This window comes from Schistocerca gregaria, chromosome 1 (assembly GCF_023897955.1).
Source record: "Schistocerca gregaria isolate iqSchGreg1 chromosome 1, iqSchGreg1.2, whole genome shotgun sequence".
Classification (NCBI taxonomy): Eukaryota; Metazoa; Arthropoda; class Insecta; order Orthoptera; family Acrididae; genus Schistocerca; species Schistocerca gregaria.
In genome coordinates, this window is record NC_064920.1 from 710,125,069 (window position 1) to 710,140,241 (window position 15,173).

Genomic DNA, 15,173 nt, shown 5'->3' on the forward strand with positions numbered 1-15,173 from the left:
TCACAACTTAGTAGTGATGAAGAGTAGGTTGAAGTTTAAGACACTAGTCAGGACAAATCAATATGCAAAGAAAAGAATATGGTAGTACTAAGGAATGAAGAGATACGCTTGAAGTTCTCTGAGGCTATGATACTGCAATAATGAATGGCTCAGTGCGCAAATCAGCTGAAGAGGAGTGGGCATCTCTAAAAAGGATAATCATAGAAGTTGGAAAGGAAGACATAGGTACAAAGAAGAAAACTGCGATGAAGCCATCGGCAACAGAAGAAATACTTCGGCTGATAGACGAAAGAAGGAAGTACAAAAAAGGTCAGGGAAATTCAGAATAAAGAAATACAAATCGCTTAGGAATGTAATAAATAGGAAGTGCAAGGAATCCAAGGGGAAATGGCTGCATGAAGAATGTGAAGAAATCGAAAAAGAAATGATTGTCAGAAGTGCACACTCAGCATACAGGAAAGTCAAAACAATCTTCGGTGACATTAAAAGCAAGGGTGGTAACATCAAGAGTGAAATGGGAATTCCACTGTTAAATGCAGAGCAGGGAGCGTATAGGTAGAAAGAATATACTGAAAGTCTCTACGAGTTTGGTGTGATAGAAGAAGACATAGGGGTCGAATTAGAAGAGATAGGAGATCCAGTATAAGAACCAGGATTTAAGAGATCTTTGGAGGACTTAGTCAAATAAGGCAGAAGGGATGCAGCTCAGTACTGTGTTCTAGGACGATTTGTTGTTGCACTCACACCGTCCATTTCAGAGCATATAGAACCTTTTTTCCTCAATTTCCAGTCACCAATCCGTTCTTGCTGTTTGTCATTTTTGTTATTGTTTGCCCTATATACAACGAAGAAGCAATAATGGAAATAAAGGTTGAAGAGTAGATTTAAAATTCAATGTGAAAGAATATCAATGACATAGCTATCCTCAGTGAATGTGAAAGAATTACACGCTCTGCTGAACGGAATGAACAGCCTAATGACTACAGAGTATGGATTGAGAGTAAATAGAAGAAAGAGTAAGTTAATGAGAAGTAACACAAATGAGAACAGCGAGAAAGTTAACATCAGAATTGATGGTCACGAAGGAGATGAAATTAACGGATTCTGTTACCTAGGCAGCAAGATAAGCCACGACGAATGGAGCAAGGAGGACATCAAAAGCAGACTGTCATTGGCAAAAAGAGCATTCCTGGCGAAGAGAAGTTTACTAGTATCTAACGCAGGCCTTAATTTGAGGTAGAAATTTCTGAGAATGTACGTTTGGAGCACAGCATTATAAGGCAGTGAAACATGGAATGTGGGAAAACCAAAACAGAAGACAATCGAAGCATTTGAGATGTGGTTCTACAGACAAATGTTGAAAATTAGGAGAACTGATTAGGGAAGGAGTGATGAGATTCTGCGGAGAATCGGGGAGGAAAGGAATATATGGATCTGACAAGACATCAAGGAATAACTTAAATGGCTCTAGAGGGAGCTGTAAAGGGGAAAAACTGTAAATGAAGACAGAGATTGGAATACATTCAGGAAATAACTGAGGACACAGGACTCTTACAAGAAGAGGTTGGCACAGGAAAGGAATTCGTCGTGGGCCGCAAAAAACAAATCAGAAAAAAAGAACGAAAGCAAGAAAAACAAACACTCCAGTTTTGAACATGAGCAAACCGCTGTGTAAGCAAGCGCAATTTTAAGATGTAGGTGTGGGCCTCTGCCGTGGCCGACGGCAGCTCTACGGCAGTCAATGTTTGAAGCATTACATTTAAATTTTGGTTTGCGAATGAACGAAGTGAGCACTAGGGGCTCTTTTTCTTATCACACCACTGTCTGCGCCGCTTAGAACGGATTCTCAGTCATAACTTCGGCTGCGCTATTGGCTCAGATTTCGCATTAGATGTTGGAGTCCTATTACAGGCTGAGTTTTGAGCTGGATGAACGAAGTAAATGATTGGCGCCTCTGAAGGATTTCACAGAATTATATTTGGTTATGTTTACATAGGCAAAGACCTCGATAAAAGAGTATGACACACGACATAAGTAAAGCTGATCATTCGTGACAGAAAAAATTGTGTTCTCTCAATGCCTTGAATTATTTTGATTGTGACCTCTCTTACCACCAAATAAATAATTTAATTTTTACTTCAGTTACTCAGGTACTTCAGAGAACCATGAGATTTCTGTTACACAGTAATTATTTCCACACTGAATCATAAGTGGCAAGAAGTTTAAAAGGAATTTATCCTTGTTTCAGCTCTTTTTTTTCCACGACAAAAAAATTACATGTTACAAATGGTAATGAGATTCCTATTACATGCTTCTCCTAAAATAATTAAGCCAAAATTTGCACTACTCTTTTAGCATTTCATTAATTTGTTAGCCATCTTTTCCATTCTTCATAGGTAGTAGAAATTTGCACGAGACTATTACTAACAGAGCAATATCTAATGTTCAAAGACGGTTGCAAACTGTTAGAAGCAGCTTGGGTATTACAAAATACTGATTGCCTGGGAACCGTGTACATTGACAATCCGAAGCCAATGGCGGAAGAAAGAATAAACGAGAGTAAACGGAACTGTCGAAATAAGATAATGGATAAATTATCTGTAACTGACCCACACGATTGTGTTTGCGAAGACCTAAATCCGGGCACCCCCAAGCGAACGCTAGGGCATACTGGACATACGCCAATAATTTTAATCGGAAAGCGGAAGATGCGAAATCTAATGTTACCTTACGAGAGTAGAGAGACACGGTGCGGATCGGACACGCATGCAGGTCACATCTGAAGATGTTCGAGTTTCTTAAGCATAGTCAAGCGACAACCGCATAAAAGCTTTGAAAATTTTAATGAGTGTAACACTGAAAGTTTTCGCTTTAGTTTCTTTTTCCTTCAGTAAAAACGTGAGTCTTTTTGATGGATACCTGAAGTAAAAAAATGAAATCTTTTGGTATTTTCCAATCCATGCACATTTTCCTCAGATGACAACAGTAGAAAAACAAGCATTAAACATAAACAATAAAAAAAACATTGTGTTTAATTTAAATTCTCCCAGATTCCGTGTTGATCAGTCTTAGCTGGGATATACACACAGTTGCATTACGTACGATCCTCGTACGTTATTTATCTGTTGTAAGTGAAAATCTTCTACTGTATTCATACTTCGCTTCTTCAATCACCATCTGCCATATGGAATGGAGAAACACACCTGTCATATGCTAGACTAGCACAGGTCCACAACAGCTGTAAATTTTTGTTCTCCCGTAGTTTAACAAACTGTCCAAAAATTTCCGCTCAGTGTTGCTGAATAAGTTTAAAAGCGTAACAACAAAGTGAGTAAAATGTAAAGCTTTCTATACAGTGAAGAGAAAAATGTATGATGGATGACTTAGTGTTTTGATATGGGATTATACAAAACTATATACTGTAATAAGCTATAAAGAAACCAGTGTGATATGCTGATTAATTTTTCCATAATTAATTAGGAATATAAACTTCATGACTGTTGTTATTATTTACAGATTATATTGATGTAAGTAATCAATGTGACATGCTGATTCACTGTGGCAAAGTGTATTAAATTTGCAAACAAGGTCAATCTGTACGACAATGGTCTTTCCTTCTTGTAACATAATTAGGAAGAATACATATACGAATGCCATACTAAAGTAAAGATAACTGCACATGTCCATAAACTTTATGCAACACCATTTGCATGTAAACACGTTTAAAGGTGAATAAATATTCTATTCTACACCAACTCTGCCAAACATTAGTGATGTCACTACCAAAGAACATCACTATAGATTTAGTGAAGGCAATTAAAAAGGTTTTAAAGGCGAAACGTAAGGGCGTACCCACTATGCAGCAGACAGCAACTTTCTACTGAATATCTGTGAACATTAGTAATTCCAACAACGTGTTATAGCGACGCAGACATGCAGTAAAGACCCATTCCAACAGCAAACACCGGAGCCAAAGGAAAATACTAAAAAGTACTTTTTCGTGTTAGTATTAAGCTAGATCTATATCATTTGTCAACCTGTATTCATTCACAAAAATGGATGTTCATAAAATAATATTAGCCATCATTTTCAAATGGTAGACAAATATCTGACATCTAATAGTCGTCTTGTTAATGTTGCAGTTGTTGTTTGCAAGCTTGCTATTAAAATTGGAGAGTAATTCCGCCTTCTGCAAGACACTTTTCTATTCTTGGTCTCACCCAGACATGTTTCAGTAGTTTTTCGCTGTCTTCAGTGAGTTTATTTGGTTTGTTTTCTTCTGCAAAATTGTTGTTACATGTTAACCTTTAAAGAAACGTTTGGTAAAACTATTTACATGCGTGAAATGGGTGAATATTGTCAAATAGTTTACATTGGATTGCATACAGTACAGAGTTGAGACATGTATCACTGAGTTGAAACACTCTATGCTGTTTATTTGCGATATGTCTAAAGGTTCTAGTTTTGCAGTGCTTGTCAGCATACTTCACATAAAAGATTTCATGTTTATGCTAGTAGCTCTAGCTGTACTACGCAATCTACAGCTTGTCTTATGCTAGCAGCAAAAACTTACATTCTTATATTTGATATGCATCAAAAATTAAAAATAACACACTAAGCAACACGAGACGTAGTGATACTCGGTCGAAATTCCATAATAAACAGAAAAATAAAATAGCGTTTTCTATTTTCGCATGACAACCTGTAGACTGCGTAGTAGACCTACAGCTACTAGAACAAACATCCAATAGCTAATAGCTTCATATGAGGTATGTAAACAAATGCACACATCCACTTTATTTCCAAATGCACTGCAAAACTAGAACCTTGAGACGTATCGTAAATAAATAACATGCAGTGCTTCAGTTCAGTGACATATGTCTCAATTCTGGACTGTATGCAAACCAATGTAAAATATTTACCAATAATAGCTCATTTTACTAACGTAAATATTTTTACTAAATTTATTTAGAGACAAATAAACAAATAAACCCTCTGGATATAGCACAAAAAAGTTCTGAAACAAGTCTAGGTGAGAACAAAAATATAAAGGTATCCTGCATAAGGCGAAATTCCTCTCGATTATCTGATATCTCGAGTAAAGCAGCCGATATGAACGGTGAATGGCTCGTTATATCCGGTGGCCTAAGACTTTCTGATTAAGGTTATTCCAAATAGGAGTTCCATTGATCCCAGAAGCACAGAGTTGCTAGGATATGGAACAAGTCAGTATTATCACAATATTTCCAGTACCGTAGCGTACAGTGTGGTTGCTTCCTGACAAAAATCGTAGCAACCAATGTTAATTACAATACACGAGCAGAAATAATTTCTATACATACAATGCGAGTAATTTGTATTAAAAATAGTTGACATTTATGTTTGCATGAAATGGTTTACTCGTCTCTACTATAAAAAGCTACGCGAAAACTTACCCATTTGCACTAAAAAGGGTCATTAACTGAATATATGGAACTCTGTATCAGGCAATATTTCAATGTGCTTTTGAATTTTGGTGTTTCAAGAGCAAGACTTTTTTGTTTCTAGGTACATCATTGTAAACTTTGAAGCTCGAATAGTTCGCTCCTTATGTACAAAGTTAAAGTTTGATTGGTTGCTATGTGAGTCCTCTCCTGATTTTGTGTTGTATTTATAATTTATTGGTTTTGAAATAGGGTGATTTTTTAGTAATGAAAATGCAAGTAGAAGAGATACTGAGATGTCGGTGTAAAACTTGCACGAGTGTTTTGGTTGCAAATCGCTTATGATGCTTTATAGCTCTCTACTGACTGATAATTTTTTTACTTTTTTCCATGATCATGTTACCCCAGAAGATGATGTCGTAAGACAACAGTGCATGGAAATATCTAAAGTAACGGCGTCCTTATATGTAGATGGTGCAATTATGCGCACAGCAAAAGCTGCAAACTGAAGTCTTTTTTTCAGATGTAAGATGTGGTTTGACCAGTTTAATTTGCTATGAAGGTAAACACCCAGGAACTTAGCACAGTACTGTTACAAAAGAAAAGAAAGAGAAGGTTCTCTCGTTAGAACCACGTAAAATTCGCGTAAGAGTCCACGCCGCCGTCTGTAGATGGATTTACCATTACTGATTTCATAAGAGTATATCTCTTAGTCAACAAAATGTGAGCAGATCGCGACGTTTTTTTCACTAGTATAAACTGCGTAGATATCCTCGGACAGTAATAAGACAGTAATAATGGAAGCGAGAAATCAGTTAGCGGATACAGGGAACAAAAAATTACCTAATTTCGCTACTGGCGTACTATATTTACACAGTAAGAGTGCGTAATAAAAGTTTAGTCAAAGGTGAACAACTACTCGCCTTTCACGGCAAGTGAAATGGAATGTAGTGGGGTAGGGGTTGCTAATTACTCGGAGTGAGATAACGGTACGCCGCGACGAGTCGGGGGTGGGGGAGGGGGTTGCAGGACTCCCTGCCAGCCGCCGCTCCGGCTGCCAGTCTGTGTTTGTCAGCCGCCCGCGCAAGACAGGAGCTCCGCAACAAGCAGAAGACGATGGACCGGCAGCCCGCGATGCTCTGCCGTTTGGCGCTCGGCGTAGGACGGCTCAGGAGGTTGGCCAGGGATGGGTGCAGCCCGCAAGGTAAATACCCACCATTCTGTCTTTGTTTGTCGTAACTGTCGCGGCATTAGTTAAGTGTCTGTGTAACGAAATACCCAGAAAAGATGTCTTTTTGGATGTGTGCGTTCAGGGAACCCCTCGCACTGGGTTACGCGTGGTTTGCTGCTAGGTTTTGAACTGCAGAACTTTTCAAAGAATCCATCGTTTGCTTAACAAAGCACACGAACTCTTCGGAAGATCCTAGGAGGCGTGATAGAGTCATGTGGGTTGTGTGACAAAACGCGTACTATACATTTTTGAGAAGGCATAAATCTAGCAGTTTGCTGGAGATACATGGCAACAAGTGTGTCATAAGGTGAGGTGAGCACACGACGTGTCCGGTTAGATGTGTAGAAATAAACGGTTGGAAATTCACTTACTATTACAATGTATGGTACTGTGTTAAAACCACGTCCGGCTCTAGTTACTTTTCTCTGGGATAGAGTTGGTAACGTCTTAGTTACCGAAAATGATCAACACGAGAATAAAATTAGTGAAGAGAGAGAATTAATAAGTATCAACACGCAATACCCACAAATAAATTGATCTGCGAACTCGTCAGAAATTCGTGTTTCCTCCGCTAACTCCCTCAGTACCTCACGTTTATGATACAGCCACTGCACCTTTCATGAAACAGAAAATAGGGCAACTCATTTAAAAACGGTTGATAAATAGATGTAACTAGTACAGTAAAAATTATTTAGGCTGCGAACTTATTAAATTCTTACAAATTACTAAGCACTGTACACAGCTGAGAATGAGCTAGACCCTGACTGAGGTTCATATTCCGTATTACAAACACATAAAATCCGTAAGTTCATACATTTCTTTTATAGCCCTACTATAAAATGGGCTATCAAACAGCTGCACACTATTACGAGACGTCTTAAATGCACGTACCAAGCACGTTTTCATAAGGTAATTTGTATGATTTGAGAGAATTCTCTTTGTGTGAACTCCCAGTTTTTGTGAGTCTGCGGATTTGCATCATACGTCCTAGTGGTTGCAAAAACATGCAGTGTAGTAGTTTAAGTCTTCTCACATGTAGGTCATCACGTTTTTGCTATCTTTTGTAACTGTTGCGTACTTCGTGAGGTGGGAAAAAAGTTCATCATTTGACGCATTGGCAAGGCAGCACTAGCATTGTTGATACGCTGCACATTTTCGTAGTCGAAAAGATATAATAATGCTTTTATACTGCGCTGATGTGAAACCGCTACTAACGCAAGCAGTGGGAACTTCGTTGAAGTTTTGTCGAGCTACTTTCAGCATGAGACACCATCACCCGAATTATAGCGCGGAAAAAATTACTTCTTGTACGCTAAGTCTACGCTGCCGATATGCAAACTTCAGTCAGTCAATGTTTATTGTCACATTGGTATACAAGAAGCTCTTAAGTAACTTCGTAGATTCGTCCCGACGGGGATTGCTTGGAATCTTAAGCTGCGTAGTAGCTTATATCATATCAGCATTTCTGTTACAGTTTACTGTGTCAGTCATGTGCGCATATCTCGCAATTATCTCGTCAAAGAGTAGGTGGGTACTTGCAAGTAGAGTACCTTTTGAAATCCTTTATTGGTGTGATATTGTAACTTTCATTTGTTTAATTACTCTTTGCCCTTGCTAATGCTATTTTGAGGCAATATTATTGGGCGCACCATACAGTTTTGTAGGCGGGCAAAGACAGACGTAGCATCTGCATTTAGCACATTACATTAAGTCACACTTGAATACATTGTATATACAATAAAGAAAACAGAATTACAGTCACATGGAAGGTTATTACCTATGCCATCAATATTTTGTTAAATTTTTATAACTCATACATACTGTATATACACTTCTTTTTACATTTCAATGAATTACACAGGAACTAATTCCTTTTCTTCCTCAGTTGAGTTCAGTAAATTGTTAAAAAATCTTTTGCATCCTTCATCTGGAGCACCCAATGTCAGTTTGGGATTTAATTATTTTATGTAAAGGAGGTGTTTATCAGCCATAATCTTCTGAGATACACACAAGCTGAGTGAACTCTTATGATGTTATGGTGTACAAAAGCTCGCCTACAGGACTATCTGGGTAGTGTTGTTATACACCTCACTACTTTTTTCTGAATGTCAAATATTCTTTTTAAGTAACTAGCTTGTACATTTTCCCGTTTAGGACCTGAGTAGACCATTCGTTGGAACACAAGTCCATAGAACTATATCCAGAGAACATTATCATCTACAGCTTTTGCTTTATTGTGCACGAGGGGAAGGATGTTCTTTTGTTTTAGATACTTATCTGCTTTTCCAGTATTTGGGACTGCTTCCTTTGCAAGCTTGTCCTTTGTCTCAGGTGCACAGATAACTGTTGTGACGTTTGACATCTATAGTAAATTTCTGCTTCACACAGTCTAAGAAATGACATGTATAGAAGAGTAATAGTATTTGCCTAAGGAGGAACCTTATGTCATACAGTGGCTGACATTTTGTAACACAGATCTGTAACTGGTTACACTGTACTTCAAAATTCTTGCATTTATGTTTTATGTCTGTAAATGAATTCAGGTCTCATTCTCATTTTTCTGGACAAATCAGTTAAGAGAGCATTTTTCAATCGGGTTGAAAATAAATTATTTATTTTGTAATCTTGTATAGAATCACTACAGCTGCATTAGAGTAGACAATCGTATATGTTTACTTAAAAATGCCGATAATTATTACAACAGCACAACACATAAATGGCAATTTAATTTCGTTTCACTGCAATTTGTTGTTTCTGACATGGGGCAAAACTTCTTTCCTTGGCTCTCTCTCAGTCCTCGATTTTCCAATATTAGAATGAAGAATATAAAGCTTCACACATGTTGCATACTTATTTCATGAAAATCACCGGTATTATAATAATATGGTTTTATAAATTGCAGCCTTGTCATTGTTCAGAAAGTTGGCCAACACTTCTCTAAAGAAGACACAAGCTTATTTTGGGGTGCTGCGTCTCAGTCATTAAACATGGAACCCTTACAGGATCACATTGCTGTCCGCCTGTTAAGAACCCTTTTTTGCAGGAGCGGGTAGAGGTATCAAGCTGAAATTTATTTCACATACTAAGGAGCGTGATCACTTGGCAGCTGGGAAGTTTAAGCCACTAATTCAGTGCAATCACAAGATACAGCCATTTATGTTACATATTTCCATACTTCCAAACTCATTCATCAACTTCCTGTTGACCTAGAGTCACAAATTTCAACACGAAACAAGGTCTACAGTACAAGTAAAGAAAAAAATGTAAAAATTGTTAATCTGTAATTATATCACACAATTTTTTTTTCAATTTGTTGCACATCTGTGTGTCCATCAGTTAAGACTCCTTTTTTTCCAGCAACAAGGTACCAAGGTCCACTGTCCCTTGGTGGGAAAAAACTTAGGCTTCTAAGTCAATGCAATCAAAAGATACAGGCATCTGTAAAGAACAGTTAGGGGTTCTCAAGTTGAAATTTATGTCAAATACTACTATCTACAGTACCTTGAGGTGTAAATAATTTAAGCTTCTAAGTCAATGCAGTCAAAATATATGGCTACATATGTCATTCTTCAGAGCTATTTACATATATGTTGGGCCTGGTGGGTTAGTAGTAAAGTGTATGCCTGGAAACCAAGAGGTTGCAGGACCAAATCCCAGTCAGACTATCGGGTTTTCAGTCTTTTTTTTAACCCATTGTTCACCTGTGTGAGTCACAGGAAAGATGTGGTTTGGATTCCACATCACACTGTAGGTCGCCTTACCCTGGTTGGATAATGGAGAAGAGCGGCAGGTTGGGAATACGCAAGTCGCTGACCTGATGTCCAATACAAAAACTTGCATCAGCCCATTCAACCGTATGACATTATTTTCTATATGCATTTGGGAGGACGATGGTTCAATCCCGCATCCGGACATCCTGATTTAGGTTTTCCATGATTTCCCTAAATCGCTCTAGGCAAATACCAGGATGGTTCCTTTCAAAGGGCATGGCCGACTTCCTTCCCCGTCCTTCCCTCATCCGATGAGACCGATGACTACGCTGTCCGGTCTCCTTCCCCAAACCAACCAAGCAACCTACTTAACAACCAGATGTGTGTGGCAACTGTGGTTCAGCTGTCTCATCTTATTAGAATAAAATTACCCTTGCTTGCAATTCTCTCTGTGGAACATAGGTTTCAATAAATAATGAGTTTACTTGAATTGTGGAAAAAACTGTACCATACAGAAAAACATTAATACCAAATCTGAAATCAGCATAAAAATTATTCCAAGAAAAACAAAATTTATGCGAATGTCAAAAATCCTGATGCAGAGTGTGATATAGCCCCCCTACTACGTCTAATTTCTGTGCACTGTTTCCTATTCATAATGCATGATTAATGATGTCATAGCGTTTCCCACAAATCCCATACTGATACAGTTCCTCCATTACTTTGGAATGATTCAAACAGTCAATAGGTCCATGAAAATCCTCTAAGTCTTCTTTTGGCTGTTACTGAACTCAGAGTATGTTCGACTAAAGAAATCTGTTGAAACCTTTATTATTGACTTCCCTTCCTTGAAACCATGCTGGGACAGGTGTAATATTTTAAATTTAGATATAAAACTTGCAGTTCTACTTTTTGCCATCATTCACATACTTTTGCAAAAGCAGATCAATAACACTGCCTTTCAATTTCCCAATTTACTTCTTTTCTGTTTCTTAAATAGTGGATTCTCTTTATTCATTTATTAGGTGATACATAGCACTGTCTATGGCACATGAATGTTTGATTTTTCCTAATTATGTTTGAATTTTTTTTTATCAGAACTGGGTTGGATGCAGTAGCTGCTGGCCAAGCATATGTATACACTATTTTTATCTGAGTAGTAATACTAAAGGTGGATATATTGTAGAAAGCAGATATCAATATTCTGCTCAGTTCACACCATTATATTATCATAACCAATTCAGTTTTTGTCAAAACACCTCTTAACAACAAACCCCTTTATGCAAAACATATCTTGCTACACCCATGTAGTTTACCACACTTATTGCAATTGCTTGAGTGCAATTATACTAATTGTCCAGTGATTATCACAAACAATTGTACTGTTTGATCTGAAAAATGACTTCAATATGACTTCCTTCCTCTGTTACAGTGCTAGAATCTCAGAACATCATGGTTAAAATGCAAGTTATTGAACTTCTCTGTGCTGTGTGCGCATATTCTTCGAAAGGATATGAAATGGCTCTTCATGCTGTACGGCACTTCAAGGTAAATATTTTGTTCTTCCATTTAGACATTCAGTAATCATGAGGTTAGAAAGCAAACCAGCCTTGAGTCAGTCAGTTGGTCAACATGATGTCGCTAAGAAGTACATAGGTTTAAAGTAACTGCCATTCCATTATTTTATGAGTTCCCTGCAAAGAACAAATTATCAAGGCACCATGTCTTCTAACTGCATATGACAAGTTATGATTCATGATCAAAACAAATATTTTTTCTTCTGTGCACAGGTTACTTGTGATCAGAAGCATGGGTTTGACATAATAATGAGTGAACTTCGCAACACAAAAAATGTCGAATATCAGACAAGGCTGCTTTCTTTCATCAACTGCCTAACACTGGGCTGTCACAATGTCCACAAGCGTGTGCAGATCAGGAATGAATTCCTTGGTGAGTAATTATTTATTCGCATTTCTAGCTGCCTTTGCTGTACAGTGAATGTGAGATTTAAAAGAGCTGTAAAGAATTACCAATAAAAATTCATAGTATTATTACCCTGTTTGTTATCTCAATACTGAAAAATGTTACATCTGAAACACATACAATATGTTGCGTATTCCTAGGTTGTGGGCTTGGACCAATCCTGAGTTCACTAAGTGCAACTGATAATAAGGAGCTACAGATGCAAGTTTCGGCATTCATTGATTACCAACACAGAGATGAGATGGAACTAGAATCAACAAAACAACTAACTCATCATCAGTTGTTTGAAACAATATTCGAAAAGGTACACATTATTGTCCTTTTTGCTACTGATAAACAGAAATACTAGTAGTTAGTGTGTGTAACTTCTATTAGCAGAAGTACCCATGTGTATTGTGCTACAAAGAGAACAGTAAAGAATTTTTTTTTTGTGTCTTTAACAGATAGCAGATACACCACATGCTGTCAGGTTCTACTCCATGCTACAAAACCTTGCAAAGCTAGATCCAACAAATCCAAATGTGTAAGTTATCAGAGCTTAAATTACAATGGAAATATTGGCATAATGATTACCATATGATAAGTATAACTATGCATGCTATAACTGCAACTCTCTGATATGTGCATGTATTATATTACTAGACCTTTCAATTAAGATAAAGAAGAAATTTATATGATTTCAGGGACAGTGTGTGGGAAGCACTTGACTCACTTTCATCTGAAGCTGTAAAACCTGGATTTTCTATCCACAAGAAGCCAGCACACACTCAAAAATATCATGGAGGAAGAGCTGACAGTATTAACAAAACACGTTCTTATGGTATTCTTAATACAAGCACAGCGTCTACGCAGACCGAGGTGGAATATACCATAGAAGTAAAGCAACTTTGTGATAATGAGAAACAGCATCAGTTGTCACCATCAGAAGCAAAACTGTCATTCCCAGCACCGCCTCCTCTTCCTCCTCCTCCACCTTGTCTGCCACTGCCACTTATTACAGTGGTGTCATCAGCTATTCCGTCAGCTTCAGGGGTGCTGTCACCTTCATCACTTACAGGTTACAGTTCTCAACAAAATAATCATGTGCCTCCACCTCCTCCAATTCCCAATAGTGACAGCTTTGAAACACCGATGTTACATAGGAGACATTCACTTCCAGCACATTTACCAGATTCTGTAAGTTTGTGGACACCAGTAAAAGACAAGTCTAACACACTACCACTGCCCAAGCGGAAGATGAAAACCCTAAGCTGGACAAAGATTCCAGTCTCTATGATAGGTAAGAAAAATGATGATTTACTCACTTTATGGTAGTATTCAGTTTGTTACAGGTGTAATAAATGCAGGATATATAGACAAATTTTAGATATGATCTATATAACATGTAGTAATAACCATACTGACTCAATATGTATGGTGATTTTATTCATATTCTGTAGGTAAACACAGCTTTTTGATTGTTTACTGCTGGCAAACAGTTCTAACAGAAGTCTAATTCTTTGCAGGTGAATCAGTATGGACTGAAATGCAGAGCGAAGCAAAGAGTCTTAGAGTTGATTTCAAGCAAATGGAAGAACTATTCTGTCAGAAAACTGCTACTGTGAAACATCGAAAGTCTTCTCCAGTAACACTTCCATCATCAATAACTCCCAAGATCACTTTATTGGAAACCAAGAGAGATTTGGCAGTAAACATTTATCTAAAACAGTTCAAATTGGGAAGAAAAGCAGTCATAGAAGTTATAAAGAACCTTAAAGGAGGTGATATAGGTCCTGAGAAACTGAAAGCTCTCTTGCCACTACTTCCCACAGAAAAAGAGGTAGGCCTAATGTATGACAGTTTTAATTTTAGATCATAGTAATTAACACAATTAAAATACAATAAATACTATTCCAGGGAGTCTAAAATTATACATTAACTAAAAGGTTTATCTTATGTGTTACAGCTGACTTCAGTCAGATCCTATTCTGGAGATCTGGATCGTTTAGGAGAGGCAGAGAAATTTTATCTTCAGCTATCAGAAGTACCTTCCTTTGCCCTCAGGATTAGGGCAATGTTGCTTGTAAGTAGAAAGTCATGTTTCCATTATCAACACAATATTGCCAAAAAAAATAAAATAATAAATCCTGACTAATTTCTGTGCATCAAATAATTTGCAGAAAGAAGAGTTTCCTTCACGAGTATCTGAACTGCAAGAACAACTACAGGCTGTTGCAGATGCATGCAATAAGCTGAAGGCTAATAAACGTTTGAAAGAATTTCTGGCACTAGTACTTCAACTTGGAAATTACATAAATGCTGTAAGTATTCCTAACATGAAGCTTTTGTGAGAAGTAAATTGATAAGTTGAAAAATGGAAAAAAAGTAAGGTGCTCTGTGTTTGTTCCAGGGAAGCTATGCCAGCAATGCAGCAGGCTTTACACTCAGTACACTACCAAAGCTCCTAGAAATAAAAGCAAACAAACCAAGGCTGACATTCTTGCACTATGTGGTAGAAGTTGCAGAAGCTAACAATAAGGAAATATTACAATTTACAGAAGACATGAGTAACATGAAAGAAATGGCAAGGTAAGAGTCTGTTACAGTCATAACATGAAAACTGGCAATGTTTGGGGCTCTTGATTCTAGTACAAATAAGAGCATTAGTTAATTAAGTGTGCCTATGCCTTATTTTCTGACCTGTGTGTGTTTATTTTTTTATCATATTGACACTAGAGTCTTCTAATATACAATATACTTGAAGCCTTGTTCATCTTCTCCATACCTTTACCACAATATCCATTGAATTTTTGACCTCTTCTCTGAGTCTATTCCGTTGCATTTTGA

General features: G+C 37.5%; 1 protein-coding gene across 2 annotated transcripts in view; it reads left to right on the forward strand.

Annotated features, from left to right (window-relative positions):
• The first annotated feature begins 6,524 nt into the window (after positions 1-6,524).
• LOC126365813 (inverted formin-2-like) overlaps positions 6,525-15,173 on the forward strand; it is a 192,801-nt gene continuing 184,152 nt past the window's right edge. For both annotated transcript variants that reach the window (XM_050008416.1, XM_050008407.1), the window contains exons 1-7: positions 6,525-6,627; positions 11,797-11,912; positions 12,155-12,314; positions 12,488-12,651; positions 12,791-12,870; positions 13,031-13,626; positions 13,853-14,166. In XM_050008416.1, coding sequence (XP_049864373.1) covers positions 6,540-6,627; positions 11,797-11,912; positions 12,155-12,314; positions 12,488-12,651; positions 12,791-12,870; positions 13,031-13,626; positions 13,853-14,166 — 1,518 coding nt within the window. In that variant the 5' untranslated portion in view covers positions 6,525-6,539. The remainder of the gene's footprint in view (positions 6,628-11,796; positions 11,913-12,154; positions 12,315-12,487; positions 12,652-12,790; positions 12,871-13,030; positions 13,627-13,852; positions 14,167-15,173) is intronic.